Here is a 16,874-nt window from a genome sequence, read left to right as displayed (position 1 = left end):
CAGAGGAGAACTTTCAATGTAAGAGACATGGTAAATTAAAACATACCTAGTAAATATTCCATGCCTTGAGCAGACTGGATAACTTCAGTGCAAACAGAGGAACTACTTATTCCATTTAAGGTATCATTTGCTTTCTTTATGACCTGGTGGAAATCAATTTCATAAATTGATGGTGTTATCTACCTTAAAATAATTATTACGAACAAGATTGTCCCCAACAGAAACTGTTATGCAAAAAAGGAGGCAAATTAAATAAGAAATAATTGCCATACTCCATCACCTGTTTTTATATATTCATGCTGTAACTGTAAGTAGATCGGGGAAAAGTATGAACATTTAAAACCTTAATGTATTCCCCCAAATATTTTCATTACCAAAATAATAGTTTTAAGAGTATGCATGCATTGCTATCTAGTTTAATAATAGCATTCACAGTTTTGGCTGTCTAATACTCAAACGCAAAGAAGAAATTTTAAGGAAAACTAATCTGGCTGTGAAAGATCTGACGCCCATTATCAGAAAATTAACGGCCCCTCCGCACAGCACATTAAACAAGCCTGTTTCTCAAGAAGTGCTGAAGAGCCAGATGCTGGTATCAATGCCCCGAACAACATGCCTTACTGGGCACCCAAAACACAGGAACACCAAATTAACTCATTAACTTGAAAATTTAGGCAAAAGCCAAACTAATCACAAATGACAGGGAGATTAGTATAGGATCTTTAACTGAGGAGGTAACGCTTCTGCTGTGTGACAGCTTTTGGTTTAAAAATTATAATCCGCTCGGCCTGATTCACACCCTTTCTATGCCTATATGGTCTTAAACGCTGAATGAGATGGTACCTACGGGAAGGAGGAAAAGGTTTCGGAGGAGACTATACACTTACTTGCAGGGCACTCTCCAAGCATCTTTGCCATTCGTATGCATACCTCTCACTTTCCTATTTGAAAGAAAAGGACAGTCTGAATCTTGTTCCTACACACATTTCCTTTTCTCCTATCACCATAGACATACAGTAGACAGGTATTTTAAGAGACTATTTGCAGATTAGGTATGTAAACTTTTAACATACCTGTTCCTAATTTTCCCCCATTCTTTAAATATTGTCTTTGCACCTGAACTCTAGAATTTGATTTCTGGGAGTTAGAACTCGTTTCAAAAGGAAGAACATATATGAATGGGTAAAAAGTTTGCATTGCACATACCTACCCCTGCCACATTTATTACAGGTCTGCTGTTCTAGAAATGGGGATTAGCAGAATTTAATCTGAGTCCTTTTACCATCTATTCTCAAGATGAGCAAGAAACATAACTACCACAGAGCCAAAAAAGTTAAGCCATTTCCCAAAGCCAGTGGTCTCAGTGCCAAAGCTGGGATTAGATTTAAGTCGTAACTAATTTCCAGTTACAAGCTTAGACTGCAAGGTCAAGTGATTCTGACTGACTTTCAGACAACAGCATTTTTTTCCCACTTCACAAGACTTTAAAGACAGCAAAGAAGAAACCTCCTTTATGAGCAGTTTCCAATCAAAACATCTAACCTTACCCAGATGCCATCTTCGAATCACACCCTAAATTCCAATAGCTAAAGTCCCAAAGAGTTGGGATACAGAACACCCTTGATATCACACTGATGAAAGTCATCACCAATTTACTTGTATTCCAGATAATTCCTTACCTCAACTTCCCCAGTCAAGTCTTTGTATTTGTCCCTGATGACAGGCAAAGCAGGCTTCTCACTTAGAGTATTTGAACGATCTCTAAATGGCTGTTCCAAAACTGGTAAAGGTGAAGAGCGACTTATTTCTCGGTCACCTAGGCTTAAACTCCTTTTATGAGACCCTGAAAAGTTAGGATATAAACAAGTTAGTCTTTTACTCATAAAGGCACAGACTACTTAAAATGAATAAAGTAGTAGCAAGGGATGCACTACTACTCCAGAAGAAGAAAGCCTTCTATTTACTCAGTGACTGGTGCAAATTTCCCCAGTTCCTCAATTCTCACAATTTTTTGGCACAACAATTTTTTTCTTCTAGAACGAGACCTGCTCCAAACAGAACACAAATCAATGAGAAGATTCATCTTGTTTCCAGTAGTCCTTGGAACAATCCCCATTGGCTAATTTATAATTTGATTAGAAAAATTAGCCTTTGATAAGCACATGCACTGTGAGCTTCCTGCACCCTGAGCAGGCTTACCTTGAACAGACAGGTCAAAGGTAGCCAGTTCACTCTTGATCATTTCTTCACTAGATTTCACCTTGCCTTGGGAAGTTGCCACCAAGAAGTCAAACTTGCTGATTTTTGGCTTTTCACTCTGGAATTCTCCAAAGTCATCTGTAGATTCTCTTCGCAGTTCGGAAGAGATATCACTAGCAAGGAAGTCTGCCTCTTGATTTGTGTCAGCTGCTGCTGCTGCATCCTGTGCTTCTGATGAAGGTCTTGCAAAATCACCAAAGTCTCCAATGTCATCGTCACTTGGACCGCTGGATATTGGTCCAGAGTCTTTAAAGTTTGCAAAGGCTACAAAGGAAACATCCTGTAAAGCATCGTCGCTAGAAAAGGTTGTCACTTTGGAAACTGTCGTCATGGTAATGTTTTCTGAACTGCCAAAGAAGGTCTCCTTCTTCTGAAGAACAGAAGTAGCCGCAGAGGATCCACTTCCTGAAGACTGGACAAAGGAGGAGAGCTTCTTGCTCTGATGAATGTCTTCTTTGTCGGACCAGTCATAGCTTGCCAGGCTGCTCACTGCAGACCCACTGTTATAGCTTCCAAATGGGGCACTTTTTAAGTCATCTATATCTGAGAAAAACAAACCCCTACAATTAGAAGCTGAAGTTCAAACGTTAATCTCTCTACACTGCATAAAAACAATAGCAACTTGCTAAGAGTCTTAAAGAACTGCAAGAACAAACACAGTGAATTGTTGTTTCAAGGAAGCTTAAACTAGACTTTGCACAAAAATAATCTGAAAAATACCTAGGCATTTCATACAAAAAAAAAAATCTCCATTTAATAAAGGTAAGCCTTGACCTTTGAATGTTGCCTTATATTTTAAGCTGAAAGTCACCATCCCACTACGGGTAGTGAAGAAACACTAAAAAAAATAAATGTTTCTAGACAGTACAGACTGCACAGATCACCAGTTCAGTTTTCTGATGCTGGCTGCAGACTCTACAATCAAAATGTAAACATTAGCAACTCAAACATCTTATTGCATTATTTCGTCTTATCGAAACCAACCACACAGAAAACTGGGCTAACTTTCCTGTTCCCTCCGATGAAGTATTAATATACTTTAATTTTATATTCATGCTTTGATACAAATAATGTATAAAAATATGCTGCAAGAATTTTTAAAAAATAGAAACCCTGTTTAAGCTTATCACAGTTACTGCAGTGCTGCACGGCCGACTCTTCAAACTTACAGGTTCCAGGAATGACATGAATATTGTGAAGATCTTGTTTTAGCTTTTACAAACTATTTATTCAGTTAAGTATACAGGAAATCCATTATTTTGTAGAAAGCTCCAAACTTTTATACTCACCTGGCAATTATATGGGCCAGTAGGTTCTTCTCACTGCCATGAGCAGGTATAAGATACAGCCTGGTTGCTTACATTAGAGCCAGCAAAGGAGCCTACAGCAGTGACCAGGGTCTGCGGGCTTTGTCCGCTACTCATTCAACTGATCTTTCACGTTTAGACTGAGATTGATCCATAGCGAAGGCACAGAGAGCCAAGGGCTGGGTAGTGTTATTAAAGCATTAAAAAAAAAAAAAAAAAAAAAAAAGCCCTACTATACTACATTTGGCATTTGTTTTCCAGCATTAACAATTGTCAGTTTGGATTAGACGTTCAGACACTGCTCGGTGCTTAGGGTCAAACGGGCTCAAGGTAAAGCAAACCCAAACCAGAAAATACATTCTCTTAGCATCATTTTAGCTGAGACTCTTCTGATAAACATTATGGTCTTAACTGGCTGGCACGCAGTAACAGCAACTTGGTTTAATACAGCCAGGGTGGGAACAAGCCGACTTTCCAGCCGCCCTCTTTATTCAATCGGGCCACACCAGCCTGAGGATTAAGCCATTTTAACAAAACATTTCTGCCTTCACTTATTCATTTTACTGGAAGGGGAGAGCATGCTACGCTTTAGGCTGCTTTCCAGGCATGACCCACATACATAGCTAATTAAAAAGTCCAACAGATATACAAGTTAATGATAGAGTTTAATGGCTACTACAAAAAAAGCGAAAAAAGGCCCTTTACAATGGGTCAGCGAGGCATGGTGTGTCACCCATCAGATTTTCCTAAGGGATAGTCTTCTGCAGCTGCTACATTTGCACATGACAGCATCTCAATAACAAACGTTAGCACCTTGCATATATACAGCAAGATTTCAAAGCGCCATTCGAATATTAAATTTGTAGAGCAAGCAGTTTACAGAAGGGTAAACAGACGAGAGATGAAATCACCTGCTTATGGCAAAACTGAATAAAAAGAAGGCTCCGAGGTGAAAAGGAGCCGACTTGCAAGGGATCAGTAATTTATCACAAGAAACCACACCTCGTGCTCTCAAATACACGGTTTTGTTTAAAGAAGTTAGATGAAAGCTTTGCTAGCATTAAAGAGAGTGCCAGAATAACCTCCAAAATGTTAGCCAACTGTAATTAATCCTGGGATCTTGAAAATACCACCGTGTACTAGGCAACCCTTTTTTTTTTTTTCAATTTGTGTTGACTCCAAAACCAAGGAAAGATTTAAGCATTGCTATTGTTTCGGTGTTCACCAGGAAATGAAAAGGAAGAGTGATGATCCTACTATGAAGATCTGCACAATCTACTGTGAATTATTTCTTTGATAACTGGTAAGAGTTTGAGCTGAAAACACATCCTAAAGGACCAGGTCGGTGTACTCCTCCTGATCTGATCCTGGCTCAGGGGCAGGCAGGATGAGCAGCAGGCTTCGGTGGGAATTCTGAACTCCCCGTGCTGCGCCTGCAATCAATAGGTCACGGCAGGGAAGGCAGAGCAATATTTTAATTATTCACAAACTAAGATTCAAGATTCTCGACGTGAATTCATGCAGACATGAAACCCATCTGCATAGGTGTAAGAGCTGAGATGAAATGTAATAGTTCAATTCTATACATTTTATTTAGATAGTTATGAAAGGATTACTCTGGTGAATAAACTTTCCTAAGAGTATTATATTACAGGAAAAATACTGCGCTCAGAGACAAAGTGTTTACAGCTAAAGCAGCCCTAAAACAGTTTATTGAAAAGTATGAAAAATAAGAATGTATGTGTAACTGTCCACAATCCAAGGTAAACTAGCTTTTATAAGAATTTTTATTCTATTGCAACAAAACCAACGTTTCGCTGTGCCATGCACTGCACTTCATAGAATCATTTGCCACAAGTTAGATGTTTTTGAATAGAGGAAGTAAAATCACAACCTCTGTCATAGCTACGGCAAAACTAAAGGCTTATCTAGGCTCTTAGCACATTTGCTGCATAATGAAGAGAGGAACATTTTTCCCCCCTGACAGGTAGCAGAGCAACTTGCCACCAGACTAATAAGTGAAGAAGCAGTTTACATGTGAAAAGCACTTCTTGGTTGACCCTAGAGAGCTCTTCATGATGTGGGTATCTTTATTATTGGCGAAAAGATTGTTTTATTAAGCAGTGTTAAGAACTGCTCCTCCAATAGCCTTTTTCTTAAAGACCACAGATACATTTAATGAATAAAAAAGCTCCAGCTAAAATGCTGCAGTTATCACCTCTGATGTAATAAAAGCTTCATTTTGCTGGTACGGCAATTCAAAATTTAAAAAGATGCATGTGTATTAGTAATATTTTTTCAAAGCAAGAGATGATTAAGTGGAAAAAAAATGAATTACTTCTAAGCATCACACTTAGCGAAGACAGATGCTACAGAGCTACTGCCATTTCCTCCTGGAGGACACTTCTAGTAAGAACAGAATCTGAATTGATGAGAAGCATCAGATTTTATCAAAAAAATGAGCAAAGACTAAATCCATTCAAAATTCCATGAAAATGCTTTGTTTCGGGGTTACGCAGTCTTTTTTTGTAAGGTTAAAAGTGATTTCTTAGTTAGCATTTTTGGAGAGCATACAGCAAATTCCCTGTCGAAGCAGGGCAAATCTTAAATTGATCATGCGTTAGGAATCCTATAATCCTACCACAAGAAGATGTATCAATAGATTTCAGTGAAACGTATCATCATAAAACAGTATTCCTTAGTAACCTCAGTAGCAATTCTGTGGTGTCTTCCAGAAACGACACAGCAGATTGGAGTTTAGTTTTGTTCTAAAAATCCAGAAGCTCTTATGCCCCGTATAGTTAAACCACGTGTCATTGGCACTGCCAGCTTTGCACTGGTGAGACCACGAAACACACCCCAGATTAAACACACTGGATATAAATTCTCAAATCGTTTAAAGATGGGGGCAGGGTGGGAAGGGTGCATGTGTGTTTGTAAAAATAAGAGTCAGATCCATTCAAATATGATGTAACCACTTTTTTTTTTCCCCTTAAAAATATTTTCTAGTGAACCAAGAATGGAAAAAGTGATCTTCACAGTGTCATGGTGGAGTGCAGTAAGTTTCCAAAAGCTTTAGAAACCAAACCCAATTTGTATTTCTTCCAAAGCAAAGGGTTTGGAATATTTACCATTGACTTTCCATCCATTTTGAACTACCAATACCATAGTCCAACCTGCCTGATCATCACCTGGGGACAGCAACAGCTACACAAGCCAGCCACGCAGCTGCTGGAGAGAGGCAGAGCAATAGCTGCCAAGGAATGTACAGGAGAATACTGACAGAGGATGAAACACAGTTAAAACACTGTTTCCCAGTGTTATCTCATCTACAGAAAAACCTGACATCCTTCATTTGAGCCAACTATAACAATTTAATTCAGCTACCAAGGATTAAGTTATGGCTGGAGGCAATTTACAAGCTGGAGCCTTCAGTATCAACAGTTTAATCATTTAAGTAAAACCCTTGACAGCATTAGCAATATGCTAAAGAAAACTGAAAAAGACCGTTCAGAAGACTGTAATATATTTAGTGATTTTTTAACCAACATAGGAGACTTTCAAGTTTTTATATTTCAGTTTATATTAAATTCTGATGAATAAATATAACTCGTGTCATTTTTTGGTTGTTAGGGTGATGCAGGTGGTAGCTAGTTCTGTTCCTAGTGGAAGAGCATCAACGTGCCACAACCAGAGCCGTTACACTGGGAACATCACCAGCAGTCTGAGCAAGAAGTCCAGAGACTGAACGGGAACAGGCACCCCCTCCTTACCGCTTCCAGGGGGGCTTCACCTGATAAAGGCAGAGATGAAACCAGAAGAATACAGAGGCTTGTATGTACTACTGCCATCTGTATCGTGCCTATCAGCAATCAGAAAAATTCAAAGCCCGTTTCTCAGCTGGTGAAGTCTGGAACAGCGTTAATAAGGGAGTTACTCCAATTTACTTTTGTTGAAGATGGCAGTACCTAGCACTGCCAAGGTGGAAACCGTCAAGAATGCTGACTGTAGGATAAATTAAAATGAAGGAAAAAGGAGAGAAAAGCCTTCAAACCTCGTGGAATTAAAGAATTTGCTAATTATGTTTTATTTCTCATGATAAACAATGTTTCACAGCAAAATAAAGACCCCCTGAGCTTGCATTGGAAGTGGAGAGACAGCTCAGCTCAGTCCTGCAGAAGGCCAGGGCAGCTGCTGCGTCTCTGCGCCCTTTGGCTCAGCTGGGAAGGCATTCAGAAAACACGTACGCACCCTCCGCTGTCAGAGGCCTTCGCAGGATAAATAAGTGTTGTTAAGCTCTTCTATTTGCAGAATTATACTAAATGAGAGCAAGTGAGTGAATTTGACTGTCAAGTCCGGACAAAGACGTAATAAAGTATAAGAGTCATGAACATTACTCTCCCTCCTCCACGTATGATTACCTGAACAAATACTAATAGCACAAGCCCTGCAGAATTAAGTCTCTCAGGTTTATGTTCAAGCCTTCAGTTTAAAAAGCTTTAGGGCTAGGCATAACCTACTGGTTCTCCAGAATGAAAGAGGAGTGTTGTTTTGGATTTTTTTTCTTTTTTCTATTAGAGTCTCTCAAGATTGGCATAAAGAAGAAAAAGCCTATTCTGGTTTCTGGTCTGGTTTTTGCTCTTGTGGCAAGGAACTACAAAAACCCAGTGTGCACTGGCGTAATGCTTTAACTTTATTCCACATCTCAATTATTTTTAGCTTTTTACCTTGTCTGCTAATTTGACATTAGTCCCAAACTGTTAGTGGCCCAGGATTTGGAGGAATTCGAAGTGACATAATTACATGACACAAGTTTGCAGCTGTCATTCATGTTTGAAAGCTTCAATATTTAGTAAGCCAAGACTTCCCAGACAGAACAAGGAAGCAGGGCCCTTTACTTTGGGGCGCCAATTAACTCACTCTAGATTAGCTAAATAAATATCAGAATATTGTTTAATGGGCTCCTACTCATAAAGGCCTAGATAGCAACACATTTTCCAGTTGGTCCCCTTCACAAAGGTGTATCATAATCTTGGCTGGCAGCAGGGAAATCCAGATGAGGAGACAAAGGGACAGAGAAAACAGTATTTCTGTCTTCAGTTTGAACTACCACCATACCCTCAAAACCAACTCACAGAAACAACCCTGCCATCCACACATCTCCTCTATTCAATCCCTCTCAAAAACTGCTCTTTTAAAAAATATTGTTTAGCCTGACATGTAAAGTTTCAGAAGTGCACAGGGAGAGAGATCAAAGCATTGGAAGAGGAGAAAGAAGCTCACCCACACGCTGCTCTGCAAGAGAAAGGCACCTGCCAGCTTAAGGGGATACTATAACTTTAAACTTTGTATTTTTCAGGAAAGAGATACACATTGCTGGTTTGCAACAAATCACACACATCCCCACATTTTCAAAATATGCCAAGATAATATTTATTAACACAGCAGGACTTACAGATCACAAAAGATAGTGATACATAGGAGCTCGTAAGGGCGTTACCAGAATAAAGCATGCAGGTCAATACTTGCAGAAGAGAGATATCAAAGCAGATCTGAGAAGGCACATTCACACAGGAAATGTTTCGCTGAAATTAGACATTGGAAAAGCAGCAAAAAAAGTGAAGTTGATTAAAATATACAGAGATCTCCAATAATGCCAAATAAAAAGGTACTTTACAGATTTGTAAGTGCAGCAAATGGATAACCCTTTGAGAATACCCGGGCGAGGGTACGCTCTCGCTGCAGCGTTCGGCAGGACGCAGAACAAATTAGGTTCATATAACGTGACTAGGTGCTAATTAAAATACTTTCGTCTTAGAGTGAAATGTAAATTTGGGTTAAAAGAAGCAGCCTGGTTGAAACTAACAGCATGCAGCCAGTGCTCAAAGGGTTATATGAAGTAAATGCAAGAGAAATCAGGCAACATTAGTATAATCTACCTTCCACACAAAGAATTATAGCAAAGTTTAAAGAGACAGTATCCCCTTTGGAGAGAGCAAAACTGAAAACCTTTCTTCCCTCAGAGACCAAAGTCTGTTGTATGGGAAGCAACTCAACGATTTCTTTCTAATTCCCAGCGTAAACAACCTACCTGCCCATACCTGGAAGCTATGCAACGTGAAATCTCAATAGCCAAAGGGTAAAGACCTCTCTATCGGTATGTCAGAAAAGTCAAATCATTTATCAGCACCTCTGTCCTGCTGCTGTTTCACTGGAGATGTTACACGGTGCTTGCAAACATGCAGTTCCCAATGACTAGTCTCCCATTTCTCAGCAGTGAGGATGACAAAGGGATACTGTCCCTTTTTGACATTAGGTTTACAGATCGAAGAAAATTAAGAGAAAAGGAAATCTGCTTTTTAACTTTATGTAAACTGAAAAAAAGGACTTGAACATCAGCAGTTCATAGCTTGAAATGCATCAAACATACATAAAGGAACACATGAGCACAGAAGTATTCGTAACGGATCGTCCAGAGCACGCTCCGCTACGAGATCCAGAGTTAAATGGAGTAAAACTCTCCCTGTGGAAAAACATCTAGCTTGGCACCATAGGAGAATACAGACTTGTTTAAGTTTAATAAAAATAGCTTCTAATTAATACTTCAGAGTTCAAAAGTTTAGCAACAAGCACATGATCGGCTAACCCCTTTAAACAAACCAAAAAAGTCTTTCCTGCCACAAATGGCAATTATTTATCACCGATTTCTGTGGCAAAAGCTCACATCCTTTAGAAGAGCTACATAAGTCTAACTACCACCAAAAGAGGCTAGAAAAATATTAGGAAAAAGTGCTTTCAAAACCAAAGTAAACATTCAAGAATACACTGTAGGTGCTACGTTTTTGACAGCTCACTCAACTTGGAATTTTACCAAGCAGTAATATGAAAATTAAATGTCTTTGCTAATAAATTATTCCTGATATTTTGTACCCTGTTATAGAGTATCTTCCATGTCAAAGTTGCCAACTTAATTCTCTCCCCTACTTAAAAATATCATATAATGCAAAATTACAGTACTGTATATTTTCTCTACCCATATCTGCAAAAACGGAAGAAATATTTCATATGGAAATAACCAATTCTTGCAGTAACAGCTGTTACATTTACAGTTTGTATGCTCCCCCCTGTTCAGAAAAGCCTTTGACTGCATAATACTTGTCGCTAGAACACAGCAGTGGTTCCCGTATTATTGAAGGCCACAGAACATTTAACTACATTTTATCTTCCTATGTACATACAAAAAGAAAAAGCAGGACACTTGGGAAATCTGTTTTATGATACGCGATCGGATCAGAGACGGTCAATTCACTCTTTCAGGAGTACTTTCATAAAGGGAAATTAAAGAAGGTGAAAACCTGATAAGGATAAAGTAAAAGTCCCACGGTTTTAAATTTAGGTCCCAGAGTTACCAATCACGAGGCTAGCATTTACAGGCCCTTTGCACAATTATTCCAATGAGGGTTTTAACTCTAAAAAGTGTAATGCAATACTTCTACTTGCAGTCCTGCAGAATACTGGCTACACAGATTAAGCCCCACCATAACGGGAATATACTAGTGTTGTTGATTAGACAGCTTTTCATTAACAGCACAAATTAGTGTTCTGCCTACCCTTTTAAAAGCGCAGAGCGGGTTAAGTCCCCAAGCCAAATGCTTTGTTGAAACCAAGAGATTAAAGTGAGACACTCTGCCATTCATCTTGCTAATATAAATGGAATGACATTGTTTGTATTAGTGGAAAATTTTCCACTCAAATCCCTTAAGTGACAACAGCTAACAGGTACCAGTAATATGATGTTGCCAAATCTCAAAAATAAACTGGCATGGAGTTCAAACTGTTCAATCTATTTTAGTCATCTAAGACAAAAAATAAACACTGCCCTGCTAAGGGGCTGTTGGCTAGCGGGTGCACAGATTTAGAAGTCTTTCACTGCTGAAAGACTAGTGCATAATACTGTAATTTAGCACACAGAATAACACTGAAATCTCCATCACCTACGTTACCAGAGCAATCTAACCAGTTCCTCACCTGCTGCTGGTGGATGCTGGCCACTAACTGTTGGCAAATCCAAAGAGCTATCAGACATGACATGCTTAAGATCTCCTCCCACATCAGCCAGTTTCATGTCAAACTGAACAGACAACGCATCTTCAGAATCCTCCTTGCCGACACTGCTGCCACCAATAGAAGGGAGATCCAGAGACTTCACCGAGGCAGAGTCTTCTTTGGCCTGCTTGAAAGCTGCGACTTTGTCCACCAGGGACTTATCTGCGCTGTTGCATGTGGAAAACTTGTTAGAGTGAAAGTCGGCAAAATCATCATCGCTCTTCACTGAAGAAAGCGTGTTGTCCTTCGCCTCCTCAAAGCCTGCTCCAGGGCCTTCCAGAGAAAGCTGTTTGAAGATATCGTATTTGGTGGGCGTAGCAGCAGTGGCAGAACTCTGCCCGCTCTTCACCGTGCTGGCAGATGAGCCAGACTGAGGAACAGGACCGGCCTCCAGCTTAAGTGCATTGTATTTGTCATCTGTTTTTTGTTCGGAAAATCCACTGCTATTGTTGAAAGCCATAAAATCTGCAAAGTCATCTTGTCCACTGGCTGATGCGCAATTAGAAAATTCCCCAAAGAGGTTGAACTCTCCAAATTCATCAGCTAAGCTTGAACTTTTGTTGGGTGCTGGTTGGGCAGCGGTAGATGGAAGGGGTGGTGGAGGAAAGGAGCCCGATTTTGATGTATTAAATGCAGGTGGAAAGGATGGCTGCTTGTTTTCTCCAGTAGAGGAAAAGAGATCCAAGTCTGCTAGATTCAAAGAGGTCTTTGCTTGTGTTTGCTGTTTTGACTGAACAGGCAGAGAAGGGAAGGATGTAGGGTTTTTTTTTTTGTCTTTTGTAGGTGGCTCTAATGGTGAGATGCTGTCAGCGGTTTTAAAATCTGTGAAACCATCATCGGTTCCTGCAGGCTTGAATTCTGCAAGGTTCTCTCCTGAGAATAAACACACCAAAAAAACCAGTAAGATACTGCAGTGACAACAGATACATCATACTCACACCATGCAAGCAAGCAAATTATTTCATGCAATGTCAGAAGTTTTTAAGCAAACTACTTAAATTAAGACCTCAGGTTCCATGTAGAACTGCAAACTCAACTTCTATGAACCACACGAGTTTCAAGGTCAACGATTCTAACAGTCATTCCAGCAAACACTTAAGTCTTTCAAATAGCCTCAAAGTTATATTAAATTCCCTTTACACTGAGTTAATATCAAAACAAACCATGACCAATAGATTCAAAAGGTGATCAGTACTGTCTCACTCAGTTTCCACGCAAGTTCTTTTTCCCACTTCATCCTTCCCATAATTGCCAAGCAACAAATGTAATCTTGAATTTCACTTATACCAATATAGTATTTGCCTTCTTACAGAAGCAACTCTCCCCCTCCTTCCCTTCAAAATATTGCCTAAATATAGTTTATTCATGGGGCGTCAGCAGAGGGTTGAGACAACAGCAACCCTGCTGATAAGCTGAAAGGGGAACATAGTAGAGACCAACTGGACTTGCCCGGTGGCTGAAGGTACTTTTGAAAAAAGTTCACTTGAAAGAAGGCAGACAGCCAACAAGCCTACCCAACTGGGCATAATGGGGAACCCGACGGGTGGAAGAGACAAAGCCTCAAGCAGAAAAGAATGCAAGGTGGTGATCCTAACATGTTGGTTTAGAACATTTTTAAGCTCTCGTTTTAATCTATCCTGTTTTCCTTCTGTCAGGTTCACCTAAACGTACAAAAGTGTTAAGTGATCAGAACTTCAGTAAATGCAGTATAACTCAGGCATCTTCTAGCTTCTGCTAAGACTGATTACAGTTTTACTAGGAAGCTTGGAGACAGACTTTCACATGAAAGTCAGCATGATTAATCATAAGATGTGCAGATCTCTAGTTCAACTACATACTGAATGTAAGGTAGTACTGTGTAAGGATTAGAACTTAAACCTGATTAAACATTAGGTAACAATGTTTTCATTGAATTTACATTAAATATTCTGGTGTACTAATTTTATAAGTTTCTTCCTGTTCATACACAATTATTTTTTTAATAAGGCAATTTCTTTTGAACATGAAAAATGTTGAGTTGTTTAACCCATTCACCAGCATGTACATATTTAGACTTCTTGTCATTTTAAAGTATTGATGCATACTTTAAGACAAGTGTCCAATAAACAGATTTTGTTCTTTTTTAGAAGTACACCATTAACATTTAATTAAGCTACCACAGTGTCATACTTTAACTTAGTTTAACCAAGATTTAAAAGAATACTCTTTATAATGGTAGTAAAGGACCATGACTATACCTGACATATTCTTCCATTCTCCCTCCCCTCCAAATCAATTCACTTGGCCCAGTAACAATACAAATATTCGTGAAATTGCTATTCATTGCTCAAAACTAAAACATCACAGCAAACTAAACTTACTGATGAATTGCAAACTTTTCCATTAGAAATGTAAGCTGGTGAAAGGGTTAAGAGTGGTCAGACCTGGATAGCAGGCAAATATAGTAATTTTCTATATTCTAGAACATGTACAGAAAGAGATAAAACGTTATTTCATTTCATTGCATGCATTTAATCCTGAAGAGGTACTGAGCATGAAAACCTCACACAACATTACAGGAGTTTCAGAAACTCAGTGTCTGAAAAAAAGAATTCCGTCTTTGAAAATCAAGGAGTAGGAGTGAACTCAGGTAAGCAGTTTTATCCCAGAATCTGAAGTTGTCTTCTAATAACGAGTCAAAATGCTGGGTATGACATAAATCTATGGAAGTCAGGTTAAGTTAGTAATATGTTTATCTTCTGATCTGTCTACTGACAAGAAAAATGAAAGTTTTTCCCCATCTGATTAAAAAGATGAGATTACCACTCATATTGCATAAATGAGTTAGACATAGATGGTTCTGGAAAAGGCTTAGGGAGACTCTGCTTTTGTAATTACACAGATGTTGCACCTCAGATATCAGGTTTTATTTTTCCCAATCAAAACCAGTTAAACACAAATTTCACAGTAAGTGATCAGATTTATTCTTACAGCACCAGAGACCATGAAAAGTTTAGATTCTGCCCTAACAATAGAAAAAAGTTGCAGTTTTGTCCAGAAGCATCTTATTCTGTCTTCTAAGAACATTCTCCTTAGTTAAAATGAACAAATTCCAGCCATACTGTTATTCGAAAATAAAACTCAGAAGCATCCAAACCAGACGCGAATCATCTAGAACTACAATTTGTAGATTGTTCCAATAGTATATTACACTATTTTTCAGGATGCTTCCTGCTAAGTTGTTTAGAGGAGCGGAAGCACCATTATTCTAGAATTCTAGCAATGGCAGTTCTGCAGCTCATAAAAATAATCATGAAAACATGTTAAAACAGCACCAAAAAACACACTGCTTACCCAAGTATTTGCTCTCCGATGGTTGTTCTAATTCACGGAAAGCACTATACTTGTCTCCACAATCTAGTGAATATGAGAAAAGGAATACATTTACGTAAAGATGTTAGGAATTCATATCATAAATTTTATATTGATATAATTGCTCTGATTTTGAAATATTAATAATTTATCAATGCCAAAACCAAGATATATGAAATACTGCAATAAATCGCTCATAGTGGTTGTATATTTTTCCTTTTACCTCCAAAAGTAGCTGTACTATCAGAAGGCTTCTCGGCTGCAATTCCTTTAAACACAGCATACTTATCAGTTGACGAGAGTGTCTTATTACCTGGGAGTGGCATTAGTAAAGAAGGAACACTAAAAACAAAAGACAGAAAAGCAGAAGTTCCTTAATTTATACATAAGAAATCTACGTTTCCAGGTTTTATTTAAAGGAGCCTCTTATTATGACTACACAATTTGGATCACTAAACCTAAGCTTGTACCCTAAAGAGTTCTTAATCAAGAACCTGATGTAAATTACCTCAGTATCTATCAAGAATAAGAGCATGTAAGCAGGCAGCTGGGTAACTGATGGGTGAATTCGCACTTTATCTCACCTAATCATATTTCTTCAGGCTAGAAGTCAATTTTCACCCTTCTTGATTTTAATTTGTACCAAAACATGCACAAAACACTCCAGAACTTTACACCACAGGAATTCTTAGCCCAGGAGACAATAAGCACACAGACATACCCCAGGAATCACTGCTGTTAAATTTATCACTTTGCCCAGGGCAGTGTAAGGACAATTCTCCCTGATAGAACTAGATATAGTGGAGTTAAAATCGCATGAGATTTTGCCAGCTCCACATTTTCAGCTTATCTACTTTTGATTATATTTCATTACATATTGCAAAATAAAGAGAATAAAGTGGAACCACTGTTCAAAAGGAAGGAAAGGATAACTTTGAATTTCTGTCAGTGCAAATCAGCGAGTTTAGGTAGCTATCTTATCAGCAAAATAAGGATCAGTCCACAATTACACAAGCAAATCTTTTTGCATATAAACACACTCTACTTTATATAGTAAAACTGCCATAATAACCTAACACCATGTTAGCAACTGCTGTAAGATTTAGACGACTTCTGCGAGAGCTTTGCTTGCCCTCCACACAAGCCCCCTTATCAGACCTTGGCAGCTCTACAGAACAACATCCTTTACATATGAATGATGCATTTTACCTCTAGTTTATGTCATTCAATACTATGCACATTGAAAATGTGAATGAATTTCTATGGTGGTCTTTGGCCTGAAGCAAGAATCTTTCCAGAGCCATTTAAATCTCCTTATCAGCAGCCTACAAGCAACATACAAACCTAGCGCTTGCACACATGTGCTAATGACAGTCTGTGATGCTTGCAGACAGACAGTGCAATGTCAAAAAAATATAGCTTATGGTAATATAATTAAATTTCACATCACTGCAAAACAGGCTATTAGATATGCAGTCTTGGCAAATGTAATGGTTAATCATCTGTACTCTACAGATGGCATTTTTTTTAATAAAGCTCCATAAGCAATTAGATTATAGCTCGTTGTAACATTCTGTTCAAAACTGAACGCTTTTACAACTGAATAAAGAGAACTGCTGCAGTGAAAAAGAAACACCATTTTTAATTTTTTTTTTTTTTTAAATGAACCCCTTCCCATTGTGGAATTTACAAGCAATGTTTCTGTTAAAACTTTCAGTAAAAGAATAGCTTTAACCACAAAACGATGTCTAACACAAATTAAGGTATACTTAAAACAGAGCATCTTCAGATGCACGTGGCACTGATTGACATCAGCAAAATTAAATTTCTTACATAGAATGCCGTTAGGCA

At 38.6% G+C, this 16,874-nt stretch overlaps 1 protein-coding gene across 1 annotated transcript in view; it reads right to left on the bottom strand.

Moving 5' to 3' along the window:
• Positions 1-16,874, bottom strand: part of SYNRG (synergin, gamma) — a 36,985-nt gene that overhangs the window by 6,447 nt on the left and 13,664 nt on the right. The window contains exons 12-18 of the mRNA XM_009329100.1: positions 15,247-15,365; positions 15,006-15,068; positions 11,595-12,545; positions 2,200-2,802; positions 1,680-1,843; positions 888-941; positions 47-143 (exon numbers count right to left, since the gene is read on the bottom strand). Of these exons, the coding sequence (XP_009327375.1) occupies positions 47-143; positions 888-941; positions 1,680-1,843; positions 2,200-2,802; positions 11,595-12,545; positions 15,006-15,068; positions 15,247-15,365 (2,051 nt within the window). The remainder of the gene's footprint in view (positions 1-46; positions 144-887; positions 942-1,679; positions 1,844-2,199; positions 2,803-11,594; positions 12,546-15,005; positions 15,069-15,246; positions 15,366-16,874) is intronic.

Source organism: Pygoscelis adeliae, unplaced genomic scaffold (genome assembly GCF_000699105.1).
Source record: "Pygoscelis adeliae isolate BGI_AS28 unplaced genomic scaffold, ASM69910v1 Scaffold427, whole genome shotgun sequence".
Taxonomy (NCBI): Eukaryota; Metazoa; Chordata; class Aves; order Sphenisciformes; family Spheniscidae; genus Pygoscelis; species Pygoscelis adeliae.
Note: the sequence above shows the minus strand (reverse complement) of the source record. Positions and strands in the feature narration are given on the sequence as shown.